Source organism: Lithobates pipiens, unplaced genomic scaffold, assembly GCF_037356315.1.
Source record: "Lithobates pipiens isolate NorthernLeopardFrog02 unplaced genomic scaffold, aLitPip1_a1.2 Scaffold_30, whole genome shotgun sequence".
In the NCBI taxonomy this organism is placed as follows: Eukaryota; Metazoa; Chordata; class Amphibia; order Anura; family Ranidae; genus Lithobates; species Lithobates pipiens.
The window spans coordinates 66,952,118-66,979,636 of NW_027507791.1; the positions used below are offsets into that span (position 1 = coordinate 66,952,118).

Genomic DNA, 27,519 nt, shown 5'->3' on the forward strand with positions numbered 1-27,519 from the left:
GGTCGGGGCGTATATATCCAGGATAGGTCGGGGCGATGTGGGGCGTATATATCCAGGATAGGTCGGGGCGATGTGGGGCGTATATATCCAGGATAGGTCGGGGCGATGTGGGGCGTATATATCCAGGATAGGTCGGGGCGATGTGGGGCGTATATATCCAGGATAGGTCGGGGCGATGTGGGGCGTATATATCCAGGATAGGTCGGGGCGATGTGGGGCGTATATATCCAGGATAGGTCGGGGCGATGTGGGGCGTATATATCCAGGATAAGTCGGGCGATGTGGGGTGTATATATCCAGGATAGGTCGGGGCGATGTGGGGCGTATATATCCAGGATAGGTCAGGGCGATGTGGGGCGTATATATCCAGGATAGGTCGGGTGATGTGGGGTGTATATATCCAGGATAGGTCAGGCGATGTAGGATAGGTCGGATGATGTGGGGTGTATATATCCAGGATAGGTCAGGCGATGTAGGATAGGTCGGATGATGTGGGGTGTATATATCCAGGATAGGTCAGGCGATGTAGGATAGGTCGGATGATGTGGGGTGTATATATCCAGGATAGGTCAGGCGATGTAGGATAGGTTGGATGATGTGGGGTGTATATATCCAGGATAGGTCAGGCGATGTAGGATAGGTTGGATGATGTGGGGTGTATATATCCAGGATAGGTCGGGTGATGTGGGGTGTATATATCCAGGATAGGTCGGATGATGTGGGGTGTATATATCCAGGATAGGTCGGCTGATGTGGGGTGTATATATCCAGGATAGGTCGGGGGATGATGGATCTGATCATTCAGCCCTGGGGTAATGGAAGAAGACATTAGTGAGACTCACATGTTCTCCCAGCAGTGGAGCGCTCTCATCCTGAGCAGACACCCGGTGTCCATACTCCGCATTGATGCTGTGTCCGGTGGACATTGTGCTGAGCGGAGGGAGGTCAATAATCCAAACCTGCCATAGAGAACACTGAACTCAGCTCTGCCTGTACACACCACTGGGCAAAGTCACATGATCCTCCCTGTAGCCGCTTCCTGTTTACTGGGCTGGTCATGTGACACCGGCCCTGAGTACTTTTTACGTCACTCTGTTGCCATCACTGCCCGTAGTCGCCAGATGATGACGTGTGCAAAGCATGGCGAAGGAGAAGCATGAGGTGAGAAGCAGGGTTGGGGTGATTAGGCGGTAATTCCCAGCATGCTCTGCTTCACAGCAAACGTTAGGGTGATAGGAGACCACACAGAGATACATAACAGGCATATCCCTAGTCCTTGCTTAGATTTAGTAAGGGAAGGTCAGAACCAGTGTCAGGATTTGATTGCTACCAATATAAAGTCCAAGAATTATGTTCGACCAGTGAGGGAGGTGAGAGTCCGAAAATATGTTCATTCAGCAAGACGATATACAACTAACATGTTTCAGGTGTTTGGTGCTGTGGACTTTGCATACATCGCAGCCAGACCTGAGGCCCCTTGTGTTAGGTGCACCCTGTTCATGTGTAACCACAGACACCTTTTGTTTTGGATGAAGTAAGGGAGGGTTATAACCCATCTCTTCCCCATTGGGGAGATTTCCCATCACTTCCTGTTCCATAACCGAAACAGGAAATTCCTCGAAAGTGAGGAAATCGCTGGTTGTCCCCGTTGGAAAATTCCCCCCCCCCCCCCCCCCGTTTCCTGTTAATATTGCAGCCCCAAAATTTGTGATTTTCTCTCGGTGGTAACAGTTCACAGGACCAATAGTGATGAGGAATCTCCATAATGGGGGCACAGACAATGGTAAAAACCTGACAGATGTTCTAATCCCTCTCCACTCTATCCAAAAGCTTACAAAAAGAAAAGTTTTGCCTTTTGGTTACACTTTAACCACTTCAGTAGCGGACACTTTCACCCCCTTCCTGCCCAGGCCAATTTTCAGCTTTCAGCGCTGTCACATTTTGAATGACAATTGCGCGGTTATGCAACACTGTACCCAAACGACATTTTCTTTCTAAAAAAAAAATCCCACAAATAGAGCTTTCTTTTGGTGGTATTTAATCACTGCTGGGGTTTTTTTTTTTTTTTTGCTAAATAAACAAAAAGGACAGAAAATGTTAAAAAAGAAAAAAAAAGTTTTTCATAGTTTGTTATAACAACATTTTTGTAAAGAATTTTTCTCCTTCACCAATGTGCACTGTTGGGGCTGCACTGATTATCAGGACACTGACTGTCAGTGTAGATGTCCCCTGTGTGGATTTGCTGGTTTTCAGCTCCCCCCTCTCCTCATACGCTGTCACAGTGTGTGGTGAGGATTGCCAATAACTGGCAGATCCTGTGATTGGACACAGCTGATCATGTGGTAAAGAGCAAGCATGATTGGCTCTCTACCCTGATCTGTGATCAGCGTGAGCACGTCCTATGACCGCCTCCCAGCAAAATGCGGCGTAGCTGTCATCCAGCTTTAGCATGGTTGCAAAGGAGTTAAAAAGGAGGTCCAGCCTGGGTGAAAAAAAAAGAATTAAGTGCCAGCAGTAACTCCCCATAAAGTGATTGTAAATAAAAGGCAGAATGTATATAGAATATATATATATATATATATATATATATATATATATATATATATATATATATATATATATAAGAAAAAAAAATCACATACCCTCTGCTCTCAGCTATATAAAGGGCTCAGAGAGGTGGAGAAGGAGAAACGGCATTGGTATTTCCAGTGAATGGCTGAGCGGGCAGGGGTATCAGGACAGGTCTGACTATTGGGGAGCAGGCTGAGTTCTCAGCACAGCCAGAAAACTGACCACGCTATGCTCTTCGGCCTACAGGAATACCAGGTATTTCACACAAAGGAAGAAATACAAAGAGAACAGGTTACAAGTACATTGTGTAGCAGGCACATATCAGGAATAGGAAATGTTGGGTTTACATGCTCCTTAAAAGAGAAGTGTTTTCTTTTTTTTTTTTTCTTCTAATCATACTTGCCTAGGTGGATGCAGCATTAGACCGATGCTGTAGCTGTCCTCTGAATCTCTGCACTGAGAACCAAGCCACTGAACATCATTGATGGCTCAGTTCTCTCACCTCCCCGAGTGATGCTGCCTATCAGTCAGCATCTCTCTTGCTCTGATCCACAGCTCATTGGAGCGATGAGCTGTGGAGGGGTGGGGAGAGGCCGTCTCAGCGGCTCACTGAGACTGCCATCAGTCAAGGCAGCTTGCAGATCGGGACTTGGAAAGTCAGGATAATGAGGTGCCTTGACTGATAGCAGTGACATCAGCTTCAGACCGCTCTCCACTGAAAACGGGTCACGAGTGCAAAACAAATTGCACTCCTGTGACCCAGAGGAGAAGCCCAACCTAAAGAGCTTAGGCTGTACTTTTCCTCTAAGGCCCGATTCACACCTATACAGGTTGCAGTTTGTGTATTGCAGGTGCATTTTGCGTTTTTTCAATCCGCGTTTTTGATCCATTGAAGTCTATGGAACAAAAAAAAAAAAAAAACTGTAGTGTGTTTCTGCAAAACTGAAAATGCATTGGTGTGAACCAGGCCTTAAAGCGGGAGTCCACCGTTTTTTTTTTAAAGCCAGCAGCTACAAATACTGCAGCTGCTGACTTTTAAAATAATGACACTAGCGCGCCCGTGATGTCGGCACCCGAAGCCGATCTCTCGATCGTCTGTCGGGTGCTGCCGCCGCCATCTTGGGTATGGGAATCGGGAAGCTGAGCCTTGCGGCTTCATTTCCCGGTTCCCTACTGCGCATGCGCGAGTCGCGCTGCGCAATAAGGATGGTCCCCGCTGTCTCTGGGATCCGTGTGTTTCCCAGCAGGCAGCGGGGGACCTTCGGAAAGGGGCGTAGATTCTGCGGAAAGGGGCGTACCTTCTGCAGAATCTACGCCGGAAGTGGGTGCAGATACCTGTACTGTACAGGTACCTGCACCCCCCTCCCCCCTGAAAGGTGCCAATTGTGGCGCCGGAGAGTGGGAGGGTTCCAATGAGCGGAAGCTCCACTTTAGGGTGGACCTCCACTTTAAGTGCAGCCTCACTGGAGCCTCCCCCTGTATGAATGTGTTTTGATCCTCTCCAATTATCATCCACCGGTGAGTCCAATTCAGGGCCACATACTCCAGTATTTTATTTCTGTTACACAGGGTGATCACGATCACTTGAACTGAAACTGATGGCAACATTTTAAAATGTATTACCTGGACAGTAATAGAAAGGAAATCTTCAAGGCAGACACTTTTTTTTTCTGGTGACTACTGTTTAAGGAATTCCCCTCACTTCCTGTTGTGTCCTCAGCATAGAAAGTGAAGGGACATTGTCCCCAAGGGGATGCAGCTGGCCACACATGTGAGGTATCAACACATCTGTCAGATCGCGGGCAGCATTTCTAGCAGTGGACTTCTGTAATTTTAAATCGTGACATATTGTATCTTTTTACTCAGCTTAACATCATCTTTTATATTTTACCAAACCATTGGACATTATATTGTGATTTTGTGCATTAAAATAAAAAATTCCCCCACAAAAAATTGCATTTGAAAAACGTATTCTCTAGGGCCTCTGCTTTAAAAGAAATATATAATGTATATAAATGTTTTTTCCTAGTAAAAAAAAAAAAGATTTTTACATGTAAACAAAAAGTGTCAGAAAAGGGCTGGTCTTAAAGTGGTTAAAATTCTATTTTATAAAACAGAGTTTTGATTTAATAAAAACTAAATTGTACAAGCTGGCTACAATGCACATCTGTAACAAAGTAAATCTGGGTTTTGTCCAGGCAGAACAGGTTTGTTTCATTTAAAGTGGTTGTAAACGTTTGTTATTTAAAAAAAAAAAAACACAAACATGTTATACTTTTCTGCTATGTGCAATAGTTTTGCACAGAGCAGCCCAATCCTCTTCTTCTGGAGTCTCCACCGTCGCTCCAGGCCCCTCCTCTTCATTGGATGCCCCTGCAGAAAGCCGCTTTCCCTGGGGGTGCCTGTGCAGGCTCACTCCTGAGTCCTGCTGCTGCGTCTGGTGGCACTCAGCCCCGCCTCTGCTCCGCCTCACAGCTCTTGATTGACAGCAGCGGGAGCCAATTGGGGGGGGGGTGCTGCAGCAGCACAGATTTATCACCTTAAAGCATAGACTAGGCTTTACAACCACTTTACGTCTTCCACAGCAGCGTATACTTCTTCCTGACATGCAGGCAGTGATTGACAGGCTGGCTTCACCTTGCCAGTGCTGTACAAGGGGAAAGCTGGTGGTGCCGCATGAGGAAGGAGTGGGTTTCTAGAACAGAGTGGAGCAGAGCTTTTGCTTGTGTCAGTGAGTTGTTTATAAGCTGACTGGTTCATATTTGTTTCTATAAATATCGCCAGATTAAAGAGCTGCTTTAATTAAAGTGCAATTGTGAGCCAAAATAAAAAATCAGTGCCTTACATATAAAGTAAATACAACTGCATATTTTTTTTTTATTTTTTTTATAAAAACCTCACTGGATAATGTATGTGCTTGGCGATCTTTCCAGTGAAAGGGCTTTTCCCCCCCACAGGGTGACAACACTAAATGCCCTGCATTTAAATCAGTTTAGAGTTGTCACACTGTGTGGCTACTTTGTCCTTCACTACACTGAAGAGAGAGGTTACCAGAACTGATAATCCACCTCAGGGCCAAACAGTGCAGCCCACACCCAGCTCTCACCTAATTGGAGGAGTGTGGTGGTCTTAAAGAGTGCCCTGTGACCAAAGGAATAACGGTGCCCTTCAGGATCCCGCCTCTACCACTGTAATACCTATCAAAGGGTGAAGAGGATGATTTCTATGGTACAGGGTGAAGCCAAATAATTAACTTTACTGGAATGTACGTGGGTTTGAGGGTGGGGTTATAGGAAGTAAAGATGGCTTTTTTTTTTTTTTTTTTTTTGTATTTAAAGTGCATTTACTATATATAATTTTTATTTTTTTCCTGTTTCAGGAATATTAACAGAGTGTATTGCTTAACAAATCTTCTTAACCGCTATGGAGTTGCTGTCTTAAATAAAGTAACCCCTAAAACCAGTCCATGGACTGCTGATATATTTTCCTTCAATACAGTCCCAAGAAGTACTTTCTCCACCATGTCCCAGGCTCAAGATGATAGTGGTGAACCTGGACTGTTCTCTCCTAATCCTAAAGTGCAGGGAATGATTACACTAGACCGAGATGCCTTCACCAAAACCATACAAGTTCCTGTGATCAAAGTAAAGAAGGAAGATATCCATATTGTCATGAAAAATCTTAAACACAGACTAATAAAAAGGCCCAAGCTAAAAAGAATAATTGATGACCCCAATGATGAGGACCATAAAAAGATTGTACTGGACCCACACACGATCACATCAGAAGATGCATTTGATGAACGAGACCACGAGTTCTTCAGGAAGTTTAAAATAAGCTCTCAGATTTTTCAGGCTGACTTAGAAGTGACTTACGACAACTTAAAGACTGACGAGATCTTGAAGGCAGTTTTGCCCAAAGATCAGGATGTGACAACTAGCTTCAGCCGTATAGGACACATTGCTCACATGAATCTCCGGGATCACCAACTTCCTTACAAGAATTTGATTGGTAGGTATTGGTTTGAGAGTGTTTTATAAAACGGGACTAGGGCTCCTTTCATACTCCTGTGACTAGTGAGACCCCAAGTTGTAGGATATGTGAAATGCCGTGCAGCTCTATGAGAACCCTTCCAATTGACACTACTGAAGTTGCTGCAACTTCAGAAAAGGTTCCTTCACTACTTTGCAACAACTTCAATGCCAGAGAGTGTAAAAATCTGATTAAAGTACTGAAAGTCATGCAACGTTGGAGTCTGCTAGTGTGAAAGGAGCCTAAGTCCACCTTTTGCAAAAAAAAAAAAAAAAAAAAAGTACCGTATATACTCGAGTATAGGCCGACCCGAATATAAGCCGAGGCCCCCAATTTACCCCCAAAAAAACTGGCAAACTTATTGACTCGTGTATAAGCCGAGGGTAAGACATGCCTGTCCATCCCTGTGTGTGTGTCCGTCCATCCCTGTGTGTCCGTCCATCCCTGTGTGTCCGTCCATCCCTGTGTGTCCGTCCATCCATCCCTGTGTGTGTGTGTCTCCATCCATCCATCCATCCATCCCTGTGTGTGTGTGTCTCCATCCATCCATCCATCCCTGTGTGTGTGTGTATCCATCCGTGTGTGTGTGTGTGTGTCCAGCCTACCTGTGTCCCGAGCCTCCGTCCCGTGCCGAGCCTCCTTGCCTCCGTGCCTCGCCGCCGTGCCTTGCCTCCGTCCCGTCCCGTCCCGTCCCGTGCCGTGCCTTGCCTTGCCTCCGCCCCGTGCCCTCTTCGTCGGCGCCTCGGCGGCCATTGTAAAATTCAAAAGCTGCGCCGCCGCCTTCGCCTGTGATAGGCGGAACACTGAATTTCCCAGCAGCCTGTGTTCCGCCTATCACGTACATCGTATCATCCTCGTCCGTAGTACGAGGATGATACGATGTCCGTGATAGGCGGAACACAGGCTGCTGGGAAATTCAGTGTTCCGCCTATCACAGGCGAAGGCGGAGCCGGAGGCGCGGCTTTTGAACTATAGAATGGCCGCTGTCTGTCTGCTCGACACGCTGATCGAGCGGGCAGACAGCGATGACTCGAGTATAAGCCGAGGGGGGCACTTTCAGCCTCAAAAAAGAGGCTGAAAATCTCGGCTTATACTCGAGTATATACGGTAAATGCACATATTTGCCAAAATAATGCTCATTTATTTTTTGGCAAATTAGCCTGCAAAGCATTGCAAGCACGATCACTCTGAATCATGGGTGCAATGCTTCCAGCTCTGTCTCCTATCCAAGGTACAGACTTTGTTACTGAGCTGGAGGATGTGTCAGTGGACTACAACTGTGATGATTATAGCCAGGGCAGGACTTAGGGTGGTGGGGGCCCCTGGGCTTGAGTCACTTTCGGGCCCTACCTTCTATACATTACCATATTTATAGGCGTATAACACGCGCCGGCATATAACACGCACCCCAAGTTTGAGGGAAGTGTAAAGAAAAAAACTTACATTTAAATGCCCATCAATGCAGCCTTATCAGGTTCCATCTGCAGCCTTGCCAGTGTAGCCTTGTCATTTGCAGCCTTTTTATTGCAGTCTTGAAGTTTAAAAATGGCGCCGCCGAGATACAGAGTCCTCTGTATCTCGGCAGCTCTTGGGTCCTCTCGCAGTCCCGAGTGGAGCCGAGAGTAGCCGAGTGTACTCGGCTCGGGTCACAGTCACGCCCAGTCCCTGTGTTATGTCCATCATAGGGCAGGACTGGGCGTGACTGAGTGGAGCCGAGCTGAGTATACTCGGCTATGTATCTCGGAGGGGCCCATGGGCTTGAGCCCAGTCAAGCCCAATGGTAATTCCTGCCCTGATTATAGCACTTGTGTTCCATTGAGAAATACAGGTCTGTCTGCTAATTTAATCACTGCAATGCAAACTTTGCAATAAAAAAGGTATTTTGAGTTCACATACATTGCAGTACATGTTTAACCCCTTCACACCGGCGTGACGCAAATATGCACCCCTTCCGCTGCTCGCCTGTGCTCTCCAGTCCCTTCGAGAGGCCCGAGCGACCAGCGGACACATCCACTGGATGGCCGGAGACGCAAACTAAGCTGGAATCAGGTCTCAGCTCTAGTAACCCGGATCTAGTTTACAGAAGACTTGAAGGCACCAAATAAAAAAAATAGTATTTAAAACTGTGTTTTGAATGCTTTTAAGTGCAAAGGAGGGATTTGGGGTCTTATAGACCCCAGATCTCCATAAAGAGTACCTGTCACTGCCTATTAGGCCAGGTTCACACTGATGCGGGTTAGAAATCGTGCAAGTTTAGCTGAACTTGCACGATTTCAAACTAGCAATGCAGTTCGACTTTGGGGACGATTTTGACAGACAACGGTGCGGGTTCATGCACAGATGTCTATTCAAATCACCCCTGAAGTCTCCAAAAGTAGTGCAGCATCTACTATTGGGAATCGGTGGGCGCCGCACCGATTTGGACGATGCTATTCCTGGCACCAGCCGTGGATTTGGCATGCTTGATTAAATAGATATAGGGAGGTTTTATGGGATTTTTAAGGTGCAATTAAGGTACAGTGATCTCAAAATGTAATATATAAAATGTTTTATTCAAACCAATTATGGCAGTACATAAAATACAGCACTTTTAGATGGAATTCGCAACATGTTTTGCCCACAGATTGGGCTTCCTCAGGGGATTCTGTCCATGTGAAGTACAATCCTTCTATTGAAAGAAAAAAAAAAAAAAAATATATATATATATATATATATATTTTCGTAATATAAGAGAAAAGGTATGTGTGTGTGTGTGTGTGTATATGTGTGTGTGTGTGTGTATATATATATATATATATATATATATATATATATATATATATATTCTCTCATATACATTTTATTTAGGCGTTACATATTGCAGAGTATCAGTATTCACATACATGTGCGCATTCAGTCTGAGAACATCCTTTACTCTCCCCAATGTCTTGATATATAGTATGCTATAATCAAAGAATAGCTCAGGATGTCTGCAAACATCACGGAGACCAAGTGCTACAGGTGACCATGGAGGGTATTCAAGGAGCAGCTACAATAATTTAAAAGATAGTATGGTCAATTTATATATCATAGAGTGAGAATTTATCTCCAACAGCACAATGTAACAAGGGGAAAAATTCAACGTTCAAAACAAAGTTTTGCAGTAGAACTCAATGAACAGGGACACAGACTCTCCACAGCAGGATACCTGTGTCTAAAAATGCAAAGGACCAAGCAAAAACAAAAGGAATTTAGATCATTCAGAAGGAGGTTTTAGTATTTTGTTTAGTGGGTTTCCTCCCCCAGGGCCTCTTTTGACCCTGGGACTGACCCTGAGGTTTACCTCTTGAACCTGATGGTGGAGGCCGTTGTGAATGCCTGAAGGCTGATGCTCCTGTCACATTAGAAGAAGCTTGTCTAAAAGAAAAATGCTTGCATTTCTTCTTAACCAGTAAAAGGGAGCGTTTCCCATTAAAAATTCTTTGGATGTTTTTATTCAGATCATTTCATCATGAAATGGGTATAAGAGGCTATAGCAGCGTCAATTGCTGGAATTTCTTATTAAACTCTCCCTCCATAGGATAAAGTGTTAAACAGTTTTTTCTCCAAAAACATTATCTGGGTGCTCCCACTCAGAACACATGAGCTTTTTTTTTTTTTAGCCATGAATGGATAGGAAAAGCATGAACAGCTTGGGGGAGTCTTTAGTGAACCCAAACCAGAAGTGGGCTCATCGACTAACTGCTACTGGGCGCAAAAATGTGGAGCGGACCAATTTAGTGAGATTGTACCAACAACCTTTCTTGTGAACCTGATCCTTCTGTATTAGGTTCACAAAGGTTACTAACTAGTGCAGCTGTATGGGGGGGGGTTTATCAAAGGAGCAGGATGGAAATGTTCCAAACTGGCAGGGACTGACTTAGGGTTGGGCCAAGGTGTAGGCAGAAGAGGCAGTTGTGTTGGGCGCTTTAGCATGAGGTAGGGCTCCTCAAAAACCAGGACTTGCCACCTATCCTGTTGAATTAGTGCACAGCAAATGAAGGGGGGGGGGGGGGACTTGGCCCTTTCACTTTATATGCAAAAGGATCTTGTCCCGGTACTGTACTGATTACTCTTCTGCAAAAAGGGCAACTCTGGCCACTGAAGAATATCGTTGTGCCCTGACTAGGTCAGCTTGATAAGGGCAATCTCCGTTCTCAAATTATCATCCATTTCAAAAAGTCACCTGTCTGTGGGCAGTCTGCCACTGTTCTTAGTAGTGGAGAGAAAGCAAATGACTTTTTGTAATAAGGACTCTTTCTGTTTTGACAGGACAAGTAATACTCGATAAAAACCCTGGTATCACCTCTGTTGTTAATAAAACCAACATGATTGACTCAACATATAGAAACTTTCAGATGGAAGTGTTGGCTGGCGAGGAAAACATGATAACAAAGGTCTGTGCTATTTATATTTGATGTAAACCCAGTCACTAAAATCTCATATTATTTTAGCATGTTAATGTTATTTCAAAAGGTTAACCACCTTAAAGTGTTACTAAACCCAGGAGCCTGCATTCACTAGATCTGGTCTCCCACAGTACATAGAAATTATTTTAGTAAATATAAACTGATAAATACCCTTTCTCATCAGCAGTATATAGCAGTCTTGTGACCGGTTAAGTTTGTAGGGGTTTGTTCTCCTCTGACTGTCCTATGAGGCTGCATGACCCTTGACCCTCTGTCTGCACAGTGCTTATTGGCCCCATGCTGGTCACATGTACTCTCTAGCAATACACACCAAACTGAGCATGTGCAGAGTGCCCCCAAGGTTCTGTTCTATCAGCAGATGGATTGGGGATAGCGGAAGAAGGGGAGGATCGGGGAAGATGCCTTTTTACACAATGTGGAGGATTGACCCCTTAGATTCCACAGTGAGTATAACGAGCATGCTTTACTGCATATACAGACTGATTTTACTGTTGTGGGTTTAGTAACACTTTAAATCTGCAGCTTTCATCAAAATATTACCTGATGATCCTGCCTTGACAGTCCAGGGTGACAACTTTCTGTCTGTCTCCAACAAATGAAGTCTACTTTGTGGCTGTGCCACCGCCGTCACCATTTTGTAGGTGGGGTCTCGCAGCTCCGCAGCTGTCATTCGGCGAAGCCGCGATGACGTCACTCCCGCAAAAGGCGCACGGGAGCCGACACGCGCGGCAGCTCCGTCGCGGAGAATGCCGCGCTCAGTGCGCCTGCGCGCCGCTGTCTACGGCACATGCGCTGTAGGCAGCGGTGCCCGTTTTCGGGCAAATATCTCCTAAACCATATAGGTTTAGGAGATATTGCTTGGACCTACAGGTAAGCCTTAATCTAGGCTTACCTGTAGGTCAAAGTGGTTTGTAAGGGTTTACAACCACTTTAATACTTTTGCTGCCAGAGCAGTTTTTGCATTTTTAGGCCTAAAGATTACCCGGAACCCCTAAATCATTATTTTTCTGAAAGCAGACACCCTGGGGAACAAATAGGGGTAGTTCCAATTTGTTATGGCACAAAATATATATGCAATGTTTATCAAGCACAACATTTCAGTAAAAATACATTAAAGTTTTTTTTAAGGGAACTCGGATGAAATTGCTCACTTTTTTTGGTTAAATATAAAGGATGAGGTTGTGCTCAGTAAATACCCAGCCTGTGAACCTTAATATTGTGTGCTCCCATGACAGGCTTTAGTGGTACTTTTGTATGTTAATTCCCTATATCTGACCCCTAATTGCAAGCCATTTTGAACAACTCAAAGCTGCCTATGAGTCCAATGTACAAACATTATTACTATTATTAGGTATTCTGTGTGAATAGGAACACGCAGAATTGTATAGCGGGGATCTTTCAAATTGACTGCAGAGGTGAAAATATACTTTAAATCAGACATAACTGCAGTTTAAATCTGCTATTGTACGGCAGCACAGTGCAGTAATGGGGTGTGTGTGTGTGTTTTCTTTTCTTTATGGACAGCTACCACAAAAGCCATTAACTGCCAAGCCAAACTAATGCTGGGTACACATGGGGCAAAAGTGGTTGGTTTGGTAGGAAGGAGACAACTTTCAGCCTGTGTACAGCTGTCTGTTCTACAAAAGCCGGTCTTGAGGCCGGCTTCTGTCAAACAGTATACTGGAAAGTCAGCATCCGACTAGCACTGACTGCCAGCGCTGATCTGTGTGTTCTGGTTGGGAGGGCAGGCGGAAGGTTTTTCATCTTAATGCCTTATTTGCATTAGGATAAAAAAAAAAAAACCTGTGTGCAGCAGACACCCCAGCACCCCCTGATGCTTACCTGAGCCCCCTCTCTATCCAGCGATGTTGCAGGAGAGCTGAAAAGGGACCTGAGAAGAGGAGGATCCAGGCTGCGCTAAGCAAAATCGCTGCAGAGAGCAAGTAAAAGTATGATATGTTTTATTTTTAGGAAAAAAAGACGTCAGTATCGCTTTAACAATAAAACCTGGAAGGTTTCTGTGTAGAGCTGCACCAGATTTTTCACTCTCCAGTTTTAGTAAATCAACCCCAAAGTGTCTGCCTGTATCTTTCAGTTGTGAGCAAAGGTTCCACATTGCATAGTGGGAAACTAGGGGGTGTGGTTGGACTTAAAGTGGTACTAAAGTATTTTTTTTCGTTAAAAAAAATAACAAACATTTTATACTTGCCTGCTCTGTGCAGTGGTTTTGCACAGAGCAGCCCAGATCCTCATCATCTCTGGTCCCTCTTCAGTCCCTCTTGCCCCTCCCTCCTGACGAGTGCCCCCACAGCAAGGAGGTTGCTAATGGGGCAGCCGAAGTGCAGCTCCCTGTGTCAATTCAGACACAGAGCCATGGCCCCGCACCCTTCTTTCTCTCCTCATTGGCTCACTGAGTTAATGGCGCTGCACTGCTGTCTCAGCCAATGAGGAGAGGGGTCCCGGACAGCCGAGTCTCTCGTGCAACTTCACTGGATCTAAATGGACCTCAGGTAAGTATTGAGGGGGCTGCTGTACACAGGATTTTTATCTTAAAGGGGTTGTAAACAGAATTATTATTTTTTTTTTTTTTAAATAACATACATGTTATACTTACCTCCACTGTGCAGCTCGTTTTGCACAGAGTGGCCCCGAACCTGGTCTTCTGGGGTCACTTGGCAGCTGTCTGTGCTTCCCCCCCACCCACAAGTACTTCTCACGTTCACGTCACATGGTGAGAAGCACTTGTGGGCGCGCTCCTGTGATGCAGCCGGCGGCTATAGCCACTCACTGTATCACTCAAGCCCGCCGCGTCATTGGATGTGATTGACAGCAGTGTGAGCCCATGGCTGCGCTGCTTTCAATCCATCCACTCCAGCCAATCAACGGCCAGGCTGAGCGGCGAAGAGGATTGAAGGCGAGCGTGGGACTTTCGAGGGGTCAGGTATGTAAAACGGGGGCTGGGGGGGGGGGGGCGGTGCTGTCAGATGTTTTTTCACCTTAATGCATAGAATGCATTAAGGTGAAAAAATGTTTACCTTTTACAACCCCTTTAATGCATAAAGATAAAAAAACTTCTGCCTTTACAACCACTTTAAAAAATGAGATGACTTGCTGCATGCATTTTGAGTTTGGGATTTCCTAGGTAACAATAAAGATTTACTCGCATCTAACAATGCTTGTAGGCATCTCATGATATTTGAACACGCTTTGTGCATGCCATTAATTAAAATCTATGATTAAATGAGGATTATCTTATTTTAGGTGAAAGAAAATGGTATCACATATGAATTTGATTTTTCCAAAGTCTACTGGAATTCAAGGCTTGGGACAGAGCATGATAGAATTACTGGACTCTTAAAAAGTGGAGATTTGGTGTTTGATGTGTTTGCAGGTGTAGGGCCCTTTGCTATTCCTGCAGCTAAAAAAAACTGCGTTGTCTACGCCAATGACTTGAACCCAGAGTCCTATAAATGGCTGCTACATAACTGCAAACTGAATAAAGTGGACAAGAAAGTGCATGCGTTCAATGTGGATGGGCGAGAGTTTATCAGGACTGTTATAAAGAAAGAACTATTGGACAATATCAAGTCCTTCACCACAGAGAGGAAAAATCATCTCCACATTGTCATGAACCTGCCAGGTATGGCTGTGGAATTTCTTGATGCCTTCAGACACCTTCTAGACACGGAGCATTGCAGTGAGGCCGTCTTGCCAACCATACATTGCTATGGCTTCTCCAAGGATGACAACCCAGAAAAGGACATTAAGGAGAGGGCAGAGGAGTATTTAGGAGCCGTGTTAGAAAGCTGCTCAGTTCACCTTGTGAGGAACGTCGCCCCTAATAAGGAGATGATGTGTATAAGCTTTAAGCTGCCAGCAAAGGCACTTTTTGCAGTCCAGTTAGACTCTGCAGGTAAGTACAGTAGGGCATGTATATACACGCTTTTTTTTTAATCCCGTAACATTATAAACCTGCTGTCATAAGGTAAAAGTAACCCAGAGGTACTCAGTGGAGAGAAGAGAAAGGACTGAATGACTGAACCATAAGAACGATGGACATAGATAAGATCAGAGTGCACAAATTAATGGAAATTTAGCCTAAAAATGCTGTTTGCCTTCTTATAACACTAAAACATTTGGCACTGATAAGCACACTTGTCCTGGGTCAGTGGAGTATCTAGAAAGTCCTTATCTGCAGACTTGATCTGGGTTGGCGACTCAATATATATATATATATATATATATTTTTTTTTTTCATCATAGTTCCCCTATGTGTTTTTATTTATTTTAAGTGACAGGTTCTCTTTAATGAGACATCCAGGGTCTAAAAGACTTTGGGCTCCACTGAATAATTTTGCAATACAGATTGCATTGCAAAACATTACTTCCTGGCCGAGCTAGCCGGGGACATGGAGATACTCACCTGGAAGTGACATCCTAGACGTTGCTTTCTGGGCCACAGCAAGAAGGGGAGGAGAGCGGACATGTGTCTGCTCTTTTCTTTTACCTCCAGCAACCACCATGTCTGTCCTGAGCAGAGCCCAGAAAGCATATATGGGTGTGTGGGGTCAGTTGCCGGTAGTGCTGCCTCCCCAAATGCTTTCACCTGACAGGCAGTAAAAAAAATGTGCATTTATATCTTTTTTTATTTTTCTAAAAAGTGAACTTTATCCTTTTGATAGCAGCGATGTATCCCACCACCATGGCTAGCTTAGGCATTACCACTCTTTTGGGCTGCTTTACTAAAATTGGAGAGTGCATGGTGACCAATCAGCTTCTAACTTGAGCTTGTTTAATTAAGCTTTGACCAAAAAACCTGGAAGCTGATTGGTTTCAATGCAGCGCTACACCAGATTTTGCAATATGTAGTAAATCAACCTGACCCATAAGTCTGTAAAGGAAGCATCCTGGACCCAATGGTGTGCATTGGCTCTAGGGCAGTGAACATGAATTTAGTACCTGGGCTTTCACACTGAGGTGCTAAAAAATAGCACCTGCAAAGCGCCCTGAAACAGCTGCTGCTGTGTCTCCAGTGTGAAAGCCCTGAGAGCTTTCATACTGGAACGGTGCGCTAGCAGGACGGTCAAAGTCCTGCAAGCCGCATTTTTGGAGCACTGTAGGAGTGGTGTATTTACCGCTCCTAAAGCGCCCCTCCCCATTGAAAACAATGGGGCAGCGCTGCAAACCCGCCTGCAAAGCGGTTTTCAACCCTTTTTCGGGCACAAGCGGGGTAGCGGTCGCATAGTGCCGCTAAAACAATGGTAAAGTGCCACCAAATGTAGCGCCGCTTTACCGACAGTGCACGCATCGCCCCAGTGTGAAAGTAGCCTTACTCTGCGGGAGATTCACTAAAACTGGTGCAGCTGTGCATGGTAGCTAATTTACTTCTAACTTCAGCTTGTTCAGTTTAGCTTTGACAAAAAAAACCTGGAATCTGATTTTTCTATGCAGAACTGCAGCAGATTTTGCACTCTCCATTTTTAGTAAATCTCCCCCTCTGTCGCCCTGCTCATTCAGTGTAAAGCCCTCTTCCTCTGTTCCCACCAAAATACCTGATGTTGGCTGGCTGTGCCAGAGGTTAGAGCAAAGACCTCACCCCCTCCATCCATTCTTTAACTCCTACATTAATGTTGTGTTCAGTAGCAATGCAGGGGATTGGGGGGTGGAACTATGGTGCATAGCAGGGAACACAGGCATCTGACACGTCTGTAAGCGTCTAATGCTGTAGAGCAGTGTTACTCAATTCCGGTCCTCAGGCTGGGTTCACACTGGAGCGGCTACGAGAACCGGATGTGATTTGCACCGCACTGCAGTGCAAATCACATCCGATCTCTGTGCGATGCGAGTTCAGCCATACAGATAGTATGGCTGAATTCGCATCGCACCCGCCACAAACTCGCACAGGACCCTTTTTTTGGTCCGCAGCAGTCGGATCGCATGGGTGTTCACACCATGCGATCCGATTCCTGTCCGAGTTTGCAGATCGCATTGTGATATGCGAACTGATCTGGGGGTGTCATTAACATTTCACTGACACTCCCAGCAGTCCGCATAGGGCAGTGTGAACTGCCGGCGGGAGGCATGCGATGCGGGAAAACGCAGCGGATTCACGGCGTTCCCGCATTGCTTCAGTGTGAACCCAGCCTCAAGGTGTGTGTCACGGCCTTAGTAATTACCACAGGCGTTTTCATCTGAGGGAATTCCTGAAAACATGACCTGTTGGTGTGCCTTGAGGACTGGAAATGAGAAACACTGATGTAGAGACTGCAGTGAGGAACAGGGGGAAGGTAGGAGACATGAGCCACCATGGAGGTAAGAATAAGAGTTCTTTTATTGCAGGGCACCTTGCTTTAGGGTTTTTTATTTATTTATTTATTTATTTTTTTTAAACTCTGAGAGGGTCATTATAATGCGATTTCCGTTCAGTCTACGTGGATCGGCTAAAGAAGCACTCAGCTGTTCTTTATATCTAAACTAGCCTCATTCACATTCAAAACATTAAACCATAAGGGGAACAAAATGTCTGTCCATTGGCTTCCAAGGCTTTTAACAAAACAATACATGTGTGAAATGTAAGGCCTAGTATAATCAGAAAAGGAAAAAGCCATACTTCCATGTTGCAATAGGCGGTTCCCCTGTTCTGGTTTGCAGTCAGTTGTACTGGAGGGGGAGGACACAGACATCATCAGGGGGAACATTTGTTGGATGACATCTCACTATTGCAGTGTTTCTCAATCTTTTTTCACATTCAGTGCACCCTTGAAGTATTTTCAGTCTTGAGGCACCCCTGCCCAAGGCTTGGTTCACGTTACTGTTTCAAGGAACGCACACAAATTCGCCCTCGGTTCTGACCCACGGACAATTGTTCTGCTCTTTAGGGGTGCCAATAATCCTTAATGTTAACCCACACGATGGCAAACGTCAGATGTTTTTGGTGCCGTGCAATTTAAAGAAAAAAAAAAGGGGGGGGGGTCGGGGACTACTTTTGCTGCATTCCTGTAGGTAGGGCAGCCCATTGAAATGAATGGGCTGCTCTATAGGCAGTACACAGCCCCACAGATGTGAACCAAAAGCTTGTTAACAGGTGAGGTTGGAGGGTGGTAAAACTACATGGTTAAGCTGTTTTTACCACCTCCAACTGCTCCCCCTTTAGCTGCAGGGGCAGTAGCTTGAGGTGTACACATGCTGTGGCTGCAGCTGGAAGTGCACAGCAACCACCCCGCAACTGAGTGCATTACAGGCAGTTGCGGTGTGGTGATGCTACATTTAAGAGATTAAAACAAGTGGTGAGGAGGCAACATATTGCCTCTTTTTACTGCCTGTCAAATGCTTCTGAAAAGCTGAGCATGGTTTGCTTTTCAGAGAAGCTGCAGTCCTTGCTGCTATTACGAACAAGCCCTAAAAAAGCAGTTCTTGTAGTACAGGAATAGGTGGTCAGGATTAAAAGTAACATGCATACACACGTACATATACAGCACTTTAAAAAGTTGCAGCACAGTACTTCCCCTCACAGAGCCGGGTACTGCACTGTAGGGGCTCCCAGTGCCAATGTACAGTTCAGAAGGAGATCAGGAGCTTGGGCTCATCAGACAGCCCTTTCCTACTAGGATCCTGCGGTTGGCAAAGGCTGCACTATTGCAAGGTGTGTTCATGGACTTAAAGTCTACAATATCATGTTATTCTTTACTTGCCGTCCAGCCGCCGTCGTTCTACAATGGCAGGTTGACTTCCCAGCACGAATTGCTGTAGCTGTACGGCGGCCGCTTTAAGGGGTATAGGGGGCATGGCCGATGCACGTCATAGGAGCCGATGCGCATGGCTGGCGGCTGCGATGTCTGCCGGCCACCCGCGATCGCTCCTCAAGAGCCAGAATGGGGATCTGTCCATGTAAGCAGACAGAGCCCCGTTCGAGGAGGAGGAGAGAGATCTGCTGTTCCTAGTGATCAGCAACAGCGATCTTTCTCTACTCCGTCGATCCCCCTCCCCCCATAGTTACAAACACCTCCCTAGGGAACACTTAACCCCTTCCCTGCCAGTGACATTAATACAGTAAATCGGTGGCTATTTTTAGCTCTGATCGCTGTATAAATGTCACTGGTCCCAAAAAAGTGTGTGATCTGTCCGCAGTGTCGCAGTCCCGCTAAAAAAACGCTGATCGACGCCAAAAAAAGCCATAAATATATCCCCTAGTTTATAGAATCTATAACTTGCGCAAACCAATCAATATACTTAAAAAAAATTTTTTTTTCACCAAAAATATGTACAATACATATTAGTCGAAAACAAAACGGATGATTTTTTTTTTTTTTTGGGATATTTATTATAGCTAAAAGTAAAAATTATTTTTTTTCAAAATTATCGCTTGTGTGTGCGCAAATGTCAATTAAAGCGATGCAGTGCCGTATCACAAAAAATGGCCAGGTCATTAAGGGGGGAAAATCTTCCAGTCCTTGAGTGGTTAAGGAAGAACTGCAGGCGGTGTAAGTGTTATACACGCTTATCCCCCGTTGCATTCTTTCTGAAATACAACACTAGGACTAGTCCAGTGTGGGTGCAGCAGTACCATCAGCCGACCATTTCCAGCCCCATAGACTTGGATTGTTGCAGTTACTTCAACAGAACTGCTTCAGATGAAGTGCAGGAACCAGAAGTGGTCAACTAACAACAGTACCAATACACTTTAGGGCCATGTCAGAAAGTGTAATTAACACATCGCAGTGACTTGCAGCAGACCTTTCTGAAAAGAATTGCTGCCATTCTTCAAGAGATGTTTTCTGCACCTTGCTCATCATCTTGTCCTCCTGAATAAGATGATGTTTCTGTTAAGTACAGCGTGTCATTAGTGGCAATGGATTCCCAGGGCAGATAGTAAAGCAGCTGCTTTTTAATGGTGAACGGGGCTTAATCCTTTCCAGCTCTATCATGCCAGGAACACTCTGTACAGGAACAGCAAGTGTCTGCGCTGATGACATCCCATTTCCCTCTATAGCCTGCACAGTATGGACACGGATTGTGCTGTGTTTGAAGAGACTAGCTTTTATATGGCCCACAACAGCCAAATGCTTCCTTTTCTAATTTGCTTGAGAAAAATGGCATTTGCAGTTAGTTTCACTAAACATTTTGTTTCATACATGAGGCCTTATCTATCTGTAAAATGTGGCTTGAGCCTCTGCATTGCTGTAGACTTCAAAAGGAAGAGGTGGTAATAATTGGAAGCTGATGGACAAAAGAGCATCATAGCAAAGGGTCGAAGCCCAAACTAAGGAAAAAAGTTTGTTTTAGATAGAGGGGGGCAGAATTTGGGGTCTGTTTTAAATTGTGGTTTGTGTCTTCCTGTCATGGTGTTAACTCAATTTTTGTCTAGGGTACCATTAAAAAAAAAAAAAAAAAGTTTACTTACCTTTTTTGCCCTTCACTGTTCTGGCAGCTGGGACTCTCTCCTTCCTCTGACATTCCAGGTTGTAGGTGGGCCCTCTGTGTCCTCACTTACAATGCAAGGCTGCTGATCTTGCATTGTATTTGATGGCAGGAGAGTGCCGAGAAGAAATGGCTTCAGGGGATTGATTGCATTGAAAGGAGGAGCCTGTGAGAGGGGGACAGGGTAGGTTAAACTGTTTTCCTTAAAGAGGAAGTAAACCCTGATGGGTTTACTTCCTCTTTCATTCCCTGCAAAGGCAAAGCATAATGGACTACTATGCATCGCATAGTAGCCCATTATGTGTCACTTACCTGACACAGGAGCCAGCGAAGTCACCGCTGTCCCCTGTAGTCCAGCGCATCCATCTTTTCGGTGGGGTCTCGCAGCTCCGCCGCTGTCATTCGGCGGAGCCGCGATAAAGTCACTCCCACGCATGCGCACCTTAGCCAACACGCGCGGAAGCTCCGTTGTTGGAAATGCCGCGCTCAGTGCGCCTGCGCGCCGCTGTCTATGGTGCATGCACCGTAGACAGCGGTGCCTGTCTTCGGGCAAATATCTCCTAAGCCATATAGGTTTAGGAGATATTTCTTGGACCTACAGGTAAGCCTTAATCCAGGCTTACCTGTAGGTCAAAGTGGTTTGTAAGGGTTTACAACCACTTTAAAGACTAAGTTCACCTTCTAAAAGGGGGAAAAAAAAGCACTTTTTTTGCAATGCTTTTTTATTTTTTTTTAATTGCAAAAAAGTGCATTTCTTTTTTTCTAAGGAGTATGTGGAGCATTGCACCTGCAATCAGCAGAATGTGTCTGCGATGTTTGACTCCTGTAGACAGGATAGCTGTCTGTCCATACCTCTGACACAGGCACGCACTTGCAGTTCATTGACAACTACAAGCTGTCAGCCGCAATGGCTGGTGGTACTTGCAGTCTATTCACAGGAAACTGTAAATGAATGACGTGGGCGTAACTTTACACAATCGGCTGATTTCAAAATGTGCATCCAGAGAGCAGATTCCCCATCCACTGTCATAGGGAGGGAGGGAGATGCTGGAATATGTTATAGGGCTGAAACAACTAATACATTAATTGACAACTAATCGATTTATGAAATGAATCGATTATTTTCATAATTGATTAATCGGCCAGTAACATAATGGGGTTAAAAACTAAAATGAGCCCTTTATAGTACAAAAATAGCAAATAATCGCTACTGTAAATACCACTTTCACAGTTCTACAGTTAAAAAAAAAATTAACCCCCCTTACAGTAGTGATTATCTGCTTTTTGTTGTAGTATAAAGGGTTACTTTTTCGTTTTTTTTTTTTTTAACCCCATTATGTTACTAAACGTCTTCGATCTGGGGCACATCTGTGTTTTTTTTTTTTTTTTTTGGTGCTTTTTGCAGAAACGCACTACAGTTCATTTACATGGTTTCCTATGGGACACGTTCACATCTATGCTTTTTTCAGCCGTCCTGTATTTGGAAACAGTCAGGGACTTTTTTTTTTTTTTGTTTTGTTTTGTTTTGCATAAAAAAAAAAAGTTTTTTTAGTTCAATGGAGAAGCTGCAGAAAAGCATGTAATGGGTTTTGCAGCAGTTTGTGTTTTTTTTTTTTTTTTTTTTTTTTTTATCTGCCCAACAACAAATTGGCCCAAAAAAATGTGCAAAAATCAAAACACACAGCAAAAAACACTGCAGAGACAGATCAAAAGCAAACAGCATACCGAGCCTTATGCTGGCCACACGGATCAATTTTCAGACGAAAAATCTTTGTACCTTCGCTGAATGAAAGAATGTTTTGAAATTTTCACTTGTTTTTAAAACTAATGTAATTTCTGAACGAAAACCACATACACTGTCTGAAAATTCCTTTCACCAAGCAGTTTTCTATTTCTAAAATTTCCTGTCACTGTGGTTGAAAATGAACATCGATTTGACCCCCACTAACGATTAGAAAATTGAACAAAGGTTCTTAAAATTACATTTTTTTTTTTCTTTGAGGGAAGATCTCCTCTAATAGTATATACAGTATATCTCTTCTGTCTGTTCTCAGAGTGGATTAGAGATTTTGCTCTCTAACCATATAGTTGGTTATTTATATTTACCACTGCATAGAGATATTTGAGAATAAATAGCTTTTTTTTTAATGTTACATATTAACTAAATTATACACCACACTTTTGTTTTTTAAGGTGATTAATCGGCCAACTAATCGATTATGAAAAGAATCATTAGTTGCAGCCCTGATATGTTAAGTGTTTCACCCTAAAAAAAACAGGTGCAAAATGTGGCAAAGGTGAACTTATCCTTTAAAGTGGTTGTAAACCCTTACAACACACTTTTACCTACAGGTAAGCCTAGATTAAGGCTTACCTGTAGGTCCAAGAAATATCTCCTAAACCTGTACGGTTTAGGAGATATTTGCCCGAAGACAGGCGCCCTGAGCGCGGCATTTCCAACAACGGAGCTGCCGCGCGCGTCGGCTCCCGTGTGCATGCGCGGGAGTGATGTCATCGCGGCTTCGCCGAATGACAGCGGCGGAGCTGTGAGACCCCACCGAAAAGATGGATGCGGCGGACTACAGGGGACAGCGGTGACATCGCTGGCTCCTGTGTCAGGTAATTTACACATAATGGGCTACTATGCAATGCATAATAGTCCATTACGCTTTACCTTTGCAGGGAATGAAAGAGGAAGTAAACTCATCAGGGATTACTTCCTCTTTAAGATACCCTAGACAACAAGTGTTTAACCCTTGTAGTGTGGGGAGAACCCCACTAAGCCATTTTGCAATTTCCCCAGAGTTCAGCTTTGAAAGACTGGACATGAGTGAGAGGGAAATCCGCAAAGTCTACATCATGAAAGCTGCCGGTCCCTGTCAGGAACATGGATGAAGGCGTAAGACTTCATTCATACACACGGCCATGCAGAGCCTGTGTAATTTCTACCCCGTGAGATGAATGAGAAGAGGCGGCTGTGCGCTGGGGGTTTTCATAAAGCAATCACATGTGCGGTGACGTGTGCTCCAAACGCACAGCATCTGCATTCATATGCTGCAGCATTGGGACTCAGAAGAGACATTACATGCAGACTCTTCATGCTGTAGGGCTGTGTACAAGAAACCTAAAGTGACTGTAGATTACACACCCAAATGAGACAAACGCAGCATGAAAAATAAACTATGACCTAGCTTTAGTGTTCCTGGCATGGTCTGCAGGCCGATGTGCTAGGACACGCTACGTCAGATGCTCTGAGCTTGTATCAAACATTTCTGTTACTCCAAGCCACATCATTTCCAATACACCAACATAAAGCTGCTTTCGCCACATGGGAACACGATGTGCAAAGAGGGACTCTCTGGCAGGACACTTCTAATAAGCTTCTTCAATGCCAGACAAGTGCAGAATAGACCATCTACCAGGGAAGACTAAACAAGGCCAGTGTAATTAAAAAGCAAAATGCTGCACAAAAGCAAAATACAGTTCAGTGTCTAACCTATTACAAAAGTCAAACTGAGACATAACTGCTTGGATAGATCAAATAATACAGAATATAAAAGGGCTTTTCAATTTGTTGTGGTAGTGGAGTTTTTTGTTTTCCTGCTAGACCTACACAGGAATCTAAATTCAAATATCTGAATATGTTGGGAATCGGAAGCATAATGCAGTGTAGGTTTAATGTCACAGACCAGGTTGTTCTATTTCTAAAAGAATACCATGGTGGTGTTACATGGCTACCTTTACTTCTCCTCTGAAGAGAAAATATAGTTTACATTCAGCAAATTATTGTTGCAGTAGTGTGGGAGGTTACAAATCAATCTCTCGTTCAGTAAAAATGAATGAATCTATGAGCTGCCGATCCATTCATTTCTTCCCTATTCTTAAATGACTATTTCCTCTTTGTAAAGGGGGTGAAAAACAACAAAAGTGCGTTTACATTTGTAATCGCTTTAATATGTCATGACAGCAGTCACATGGTACAGAGCCGCACTGATCAGCTCAGTACATCACAGCTGTGAACCAAGCCATCTAATGACGGCTCAGTTTACAGCCATTAACAGGTGCAAAAGCCGCCCATGGGTGATGGCATTTATAAAGGGCACTGTGGAACTAACAGTCCACCTATTACTTATAAACGTGCAGCAATAGTGGTTATATGGTAAATCCACCTTTTTTTTGGTGGGGGAAATGGCAAAGAAAGAATAATCTAGTGTATACAATTGCAACATAAGTCATATTTTAATTGAATGTTATTAAAATGACCTTTCTGTTCCAAGCTGCAGCTGCTGTCATTTTCTGTAAAATGCAATATGGCAACCTGGTGGTGTTCTGTACACGGGTGGCGCACAGAATGTCCCCCAGAATCATCATTTCCTGCTTGTGTGATTGGCTCACTGATTTTTCCCGACGTTTACACTAAAATTCAAATGTCATTTGTGGTGAGATCCTTTCAATAGGAAATCATGTCTAAAGGGATGCAGATCCTGTAGTTTTCCTCATTAGTGCCCCTTGCAGGTGCAGCAGCTGGTTGAGAATTATAAAACCACTCCCATTAGACACCCTTTCCCACATGGCTACAGACAAACACAGGGATTTCTTCCGAATTACCCTTTTTAAAGTAACTTTTGCATTATTTTACTTGCTGTTCGTTACTCCCACACTTCACATTCCTGATATGTGCCTGCTGTACTGTGTGTACTTGTATGAGAAAGTATACTGTTCTCGTTGTATTGCTCCCTTTATGTGAAATCCCCTGGTGTTCCTGCCAGTCCCTCTGCTTCCTTATTATAAACTGACCACACCATGGTCATTTTCTGGCTATGCTGGAAACTCGATGTGCTCTCCTCCAATGATCAGACTTGTCCTGCCACACCCCCATTGCACAGCTATTCACTGGGAAGCTCAGTGTGCTGCTGCTTTTTCACCTCCCCCAGCTCTTATGCAGCTGAGAACAGAGAGAATGTGATCACTTATAGGAAAAAAAAAAAAGGTATTATGATTTTTTTTTTTTTTTTTTTTTTTATCTATGCAAAAATGTTTTGCCTTTTGTTTATTTTAAACTGAATGGGTTGTTTTACAAGGTGATAATTTACAATCATTTTAAATATTGTAATACATACAGATTTGCGAATGATCCATAGTGATTTTTATATATCTGGGAACGCGATTTGCACTTTTGCCTAATAACTCATTTAGAGGACGCTGTGGCATAGCAGTGAAGGACAGTCTGCGCACCACTATTAAGCTGGAAGTAGACCCTGCCTATGTAACGAGCAAATATTACTGCCCCCATGAACATGGCTTTATTTTATAAACTATACACAGAGGCAGAATATTTACAAAAATATGAACACTAATCAATATTTTAAAGTATACTAAGCATTTTTTTTTTTTTTTTTGAGTGGTTTATGTTGTCTGTGTACCTATTAGAGAGATTTCCCTATAGTAGTGATTGAGGGTACATCACTACAATGACACCGCAATCATTTTTTCCCCTCTCATGGTGGAGAAAGTGAAGAGCCAGAATCTTGTCTGTATGGGATTAGTTGCGCTTACATCATGGCCTAGTGGGAAAACTGACAGCAATAAAATCCTAACATGGAGGTTAACCTTCCGCAATATCTGTTCTGAGTGAAGGATGAGAAACATGGAAAAAAAATTTGAACAAACTTTGTCCTGAAATAAACTGAAAGTGTAACTTGTGTGTGTTTTCGGTCCTAGGTGAGCCGGCGCTGAAGCGAATTCGCAAAGATGAAGAAAGCAGCACAGAAAATGAATCAACACAGTAGTTGGGTTATCCGCATTTAGTTTTAGTTTTCTACATACACTGAAGTATTAATGTGATTCATGTGTATGATTATGTTTTAATAAAAAATGAAAAACTTTAAAAGGTGTCTGGATACTTACATGCTTGGTCTACAGATTGGAATCTTCACAGCTGGAAAGCAGAACTGCACCCAAAAATAAGCAAAAATAAACAGCCTATTTAAACACCTTTTTGGTTGCAAAATTACCTTTCTCCACAAAATGTCCATCTGATGACCAGCAACATTCAACCCACTTACTCCTTAGCCCAGACCGTCTTGGACCTGTCTCAGCCTGTGGTTGGATAGTAAAGCAGAAGTGGCAAACTGATGAGTTCATCTCTCTCTGTTACTCACTCTGCTATCTGCTCCTAGCAGCATGCTTCTGGTCATTACGATCCAAATGCTTCAGTACTTTGCATCTGACCCAGACCAGATTAGAAACTTAGTTCCCTGATCTGCATGTTTGTTTCGGTTCTCAGAAATGAAGCCAGAGTCAGATAATCAACTAACATTTACAGAAACAGGTCGGTGATGGTAACTGCTATGTGTCTTTGTATAGGTTCCTTGAATGACTCCCTTGATCTGGCTAGACTTAACGCCTCCACTCCGACCATATGGCTAGAAGGGGCTGTACTGGGCCTTGGCTAAAAGGGGTTGCAGCTGTAAGCATCACCCCGGTACCGTTTATTTTTATTTTTTGAGCCGACGGTTGGCTTACTTGGGATAATAACCGATGTGGCTAAGAAGCTGCCCATCCCTCCCACGGCTCTCCTGTCCCACATATCCTACTTCTGGGTATATTTTATATATGTATTACACTATACATGAATCCATTATAGTAGTGATTATCTGCTGTTTATAAAGGGCTATTTTTTGTAACTCAATCATGACAGATTAAAAAAAGTACGTTTCTGCTCCTAATTGTCTGGTGTATCGATTTTTGGATGAGAAGATTTGTACAGATTTTCAAAAAAACATTTTGTGCATTTGATAAATGGATGAATGTTTTGAAAATTTCACCTGCATTTAACATTAAATTTTAAAATGAATTTAACCACTTCACTACTGGGCACTTCCTGCCCAGACCAATTTTCAGTTCTCTTACACTTTGACAGTTACTCAGTCATGCGACGCTATACCCAAACAATTTGTATTTATTTATTTTTTTTCTTCACGCAAATAGAGCTTTCTTTTGGTGGGATTTAATCACCACTGGGTTTTTCATATTTTTTGCAAGTAAACAA

General features: G+C 43.9%; 2 protein-coding genes across 2 annotated transcripts in view; one reads left to right on the forward strand and one right to left on the reverse strand.

Moving 5' to 3' along the window:
* The window catches only part of SLC38A6 (solute carrier family 38 member 6), a 106,584-nt gene extending 105,548 nt beyond the window's left edge, over positions 1-1,036 (reverse strand). The window contains exon 1 of the mRNA XM_077464378.1: positions 843-1,036. Within this exon, the coding sequence (XP_077320504.1) occupies positions 843-926 (84 nt within the window). The 5' untranslated portion in view covers positions 927-1,036. The remainder of the gene's footprint in view (positions 1-842) is intronic.
* TRMT5 (tRNA methyltransferase 5) lies at positions 1,016-26,358 on the forward strand. Its single transcript, XM_077464377.1, has 5 exons — positions 1,016-1,161; positions 5,951-6,582; positions 10,894-11,018; positions 14,313-14,964; positions 26,190-26,358. The coding sequence occupies exons 1-5, from the start codon at positions 1,157-1,159 to the stop codon at positions 26,255-26,257; spliced, it is 1,482 nt and encodes a 493-aa protein (XP_077320503.1). The 5' UTR covers positions 1,016-1,156; the 3' UTR covers positions 26,258-26,358.
* Positions 26,359-27,519: the final 1,161 nt, after the last annotated feature.

What these genes read in the sequence shown, in the direction of transcription:
- TRMT5 (XM_077464377.1), top strand. An exon ending in TCCTTACAAGAATTTGATTG is followed by an intron (nt 6,583 to 10,893) that starts GTAGGTATTGGT and finishes CTGTTTTGACAG; the next exon opens with GACAAGTAATACTCGATAAA. An exon ending in AGTCCAGTTAGACTCTGCAG is followed by an intron (nt 14,965 to 26,189) that starts GTAAGTACAGTA and finishes TTTCGGTCCTAG; the next exon opens with GTGAGCCGGCGCTGAAGCGA.